Source organism: Rhinopithecus bieti, unplaced genomic scaffold, assembly GCF_001698545.2.
Source record: "Rhinopithecus bieti isolate Rb0 unplaced genomic scaffold, ASM169854v2 scaffold_22453, whole genome shotgun sequence".
Taxonomy (NCBI): Eukaryota; Metazoa; Chordata; class Mammalia; order Primates; family Cercopithecidae; genus Rhinopithecus; species Rhinopithecus bieti.
In genome coordinates this window covers 1,027,222-1,030,378 of record NW_016810682.1, presented here as the reverse complement: position 1 = coordinate 1,030,378, position 3,157 = coordinate 1,027,222, and the positions used below count along the sequence as shown (strand labels likewise).

The following is a 3,157-nucleotide window of genomic DNA, read 5'->3' as shown; positions in this document are numbered from 1 at the left end:
CCACTTCCTCAAGACTGTCTAAGGATTCCTGTCACATAAGTATAGTACCATGTGCTTTAAGTGAAGTGTCTCACGGAATTCTCACAACCTGTCTATGAGGCAAATAGTATTATTAATATTAACGCTATTTACAGTTGATGTAACTGAGGCTTCAGAAAATTGAATGACTTCTTCAAGGTCACACATCTGATTAATAGTGGAGCAGGCCAGGCACAGTGACTCAGGCCTGTAATCCCAGCACTTTGGGAGGCCAAGGTGGGTGGATCACTTGAGGTCAGGAGTTCAAGACCAGCCTGGCCAACATGGTGAAACCCCATCTCTACTAAAAATACAAAAATTAGCTGGGCATGGTGGCAGGCACCTCCAGCTACTTAGGAGACTGAGGCAGGAGAATCACTTGAACCCAGGAGGTGGAGGTTACAGTGAGCCCAGATCACACCATTGCACTCCAGTCTGGGCGACAGAGCAGGACTCCATTTAAAAAAAAAAACAAAAAGGGCCGGGCGCGGTGGCTCAAGCCTGTAATCCCAGCACTTTGGGAGGCCGAGACGGGCGGATCACGAGGTCAGGAGATCGAGACCATCCTAGCTAACACGGTGAAACCCCATCTCTACTAAAAAATACAAAAAACTACCCGGGCGAAGTGGCAAGCGCCTGTAGTCCCAGCTACTCGGGAGGCTGAGGCAGGAGAATGGCGTAAACCCGGGAGGCCGAGCTTGCAGTGAGCTGAGATCCGGCCACTGCACTCCAGCCCGGGCAACAGAGCGAGACTCCATCTCAAAAAAAAAAAAAAAAAAAAAAAAAAAAACAGCAACGTGTCATTGGGTGATTTCGTTGTGCAAACATCATAGAGTGTACTTACACAAACCTAAATGCTGTAGCTTACTGTGCGCCAAGGCTATATAGTATAGCCTCTTGCTCCTGGGCTACAAACATACACAGCATGTCACTACTGAATACTGTAGGCGACTGTAACACAAAGGTAAAAATTTGCATATATAAACAGATCTAAACATAGAAACATAGTAAAAATATAAATATAAAAAATAAAAATATAGTATCATACTCTCTTGGGACTAGCATGGTATATGTGGTCTGGCATTGACTGAAATGTCATTACTCATGACTGTACTAAAATACAGTAGATGTATTTGCCTACAGCAAATCCCAGCACTGGGGAAAGGAATAGAGAGCACAGTGCCCAGCTATCGCCCTGCCGGGCATTCGGAAGCCGTCGGTATTACAAATTCTAGCCTTATCATCAGTGGGTCAGCTCACTTCAGTGCCCGTTGATTGAAAAGCCTTAAAATTCGCTTCCTTCTTTTGGAGTGTATTGAGCCCCTTCCCCAGAAAGGAGCGTCTGCAGGAAGTCTGGCACAGGTGACTCGGGGGTCAAGTAAGTGCTCTTCTCCCACGGGGCAGGGGCCATGGGTGGGACCACGTCTCCCCACTACCTGGTGTGTGCCGCCCCCAAGGGTCAGGGCACCTGGCAGTTAGAAAGACCGGCCGACTCTGAGGGATGGGCAGCACTGGAATGGTGGCTCCAGGCCAGCACTCCTGGCGGAGGGACGGCCTGAGGAAAGGCAGGGACGTGGGAAATCCCAGAACATGTTTGGGGGATGTTTGGGGGATGACAAGAAATCTAGTTTGACTGGAGTATGGGGAAAAGGTGGGGGCGTTGGGGAGACACGTCTAGGGCCAGACTGCAGGGGTGGGGAATTGGCTTGGTCTGGGAGGCAATGAGGGGCAAGTGGACAGGTCAGAGGCGGCTGCGCTTCCACCCCATTGGCAGTAGAGGGCGTGTCCTGGGAGAGGAGTGTCGCCCTCCCCGGACCAGCCGCCCTCCGGAGCCCGGGGTCACCGGAGATGGGGGCACACCCGAGATGGGGGCACACCCCGGGGCTGCGTGTGTCGGGTCAGGCCGCCGCAGGGAGAGGCTGCCCCCTGGTGGCGCCGGCCGGAACGCCCCTCGTGCCGCGACCGTGAGCCCCTCTGCCCTCGCTGCGCGTCGGCGCAGAGCAGCCACCCGGAGCCCAGCAGGCGCTGGCTTCCCCACGCGCCTCGGGAGGGGACAGCTCCGGGTGGGATCCGGGAGGCTTAGGCCCTGCAGCCGCATCCGGGGAGCCCTCGGCAGTCGCGGCGCTGCTTCCCCGGGGCGAGCTCTCCGGGCGGCCCGCGAGGTAGCTCCGGGCGCCTCCGCCCTCAGCTGTCGCTCCTTATAAGGCGGGGGCCGGGCGGCGCCGGAGGAGGGGCCGCTGCATCAGCCCGGTTCTGGGCTCCGGGGCGGCGCTGGGCCGGGGGAGCGCAGTGCAGCGCAGCCGCGGGGAGCGAGGAGCGCGCGGAGCCGGCCATGGGCAAGTCAGGTGAGCCTGCGAGCGCGCCCGCTGAGGAATGGTTCGGAGCCCAGCGCTCCCGGACCTCGCCGTCTCCCTCGCCCGCTGCAAGCCAGGTCCTGGGGAGTGCGGGAGCCCGGGGTGCGGGTGGAGGGCGCGAGGGCGGAGCGCCCCGGCGCGGTTTCCGGGGAACCCGGGGGGGAAGGGGAGCCCGAGGAGGCCCCCGCCGGAGAACCGAAGATCGCGCCAAGAAGGGCTTCCCGACCCTGAGGGGCTGCGCTCCGCAGCCCGCCGAGGCGTGGCTTCTGCTTTGTTTCAGGAGGCCAGAGTTAGAGTTGGAAAAGTCACCAAAGTGTGACAACCGCTCTCGCTGCAAAGCATTTTGCCCCGCTCGGCTGTCCCGAGGACAACCCTGAGCATCCCCTCATCTGTTTGTTGTTCCTCCTCTCCTGAGCACCCGCGCAGTACCGGGCTCCCCGTATGCTAGACTCAGTCTGGCTCCCTTTCTCCTGGGGCACCCCATCCTCTCTACTGTGGCTGTCGGGATGAACTTTCTACAGCGCAGCTCTCCTCCTGTCGCTCCCTAACACCTTCCTCACCATTGTCCTCAGAGTGGAAGGACACACTCCAGTCCTGCCTTCAGGCCCCTGGGAGTGGGTCCCCACCCCTTACCTGCGCCCTACACTAGAGCTGTCCAGAGGCTGGTGCACAGGTCCCTTCCCCTGGGTTTCCTTGCCGGGCCTTCACCACCCCCACTCTCAGCCTGAAAATCCGCCCCCACCCCTCTAGGCTCAGCTCCTGAGCTGGAGCCCATCCGTGATTCC

At 58.5% G+C, this 3,157-nt stretch overlaps 1 protein-coding gene across 2 annotated transcripts in view; it reads left to right on the top strand.

The window, feature by feature from the left end:
• Nucleotides 1-2,096: 2,096 nt before the first annotated feature.
• GLIPR2 (GLI pathogenesis related 2) overlaps nt 2,097-3,157 on the top strand; it is a 29,420-nt gene continuing 28,359 nt past the window's right edge. For both annotated transcript variants that reach the window (XM_017892642.1, XM_017892643.1), the window contains exon 1: nt 2,097-2,363. In XM_017892642.1, coding sequence (XP_017748131.1) covers nt 2,351-2,363 — 13 coding nt within the window. In that variant the 5' untranslated portion in view covers nt 2,097-2,350. The remainder of the gene's footprint in view (nt 2,364-3,157) is intronic.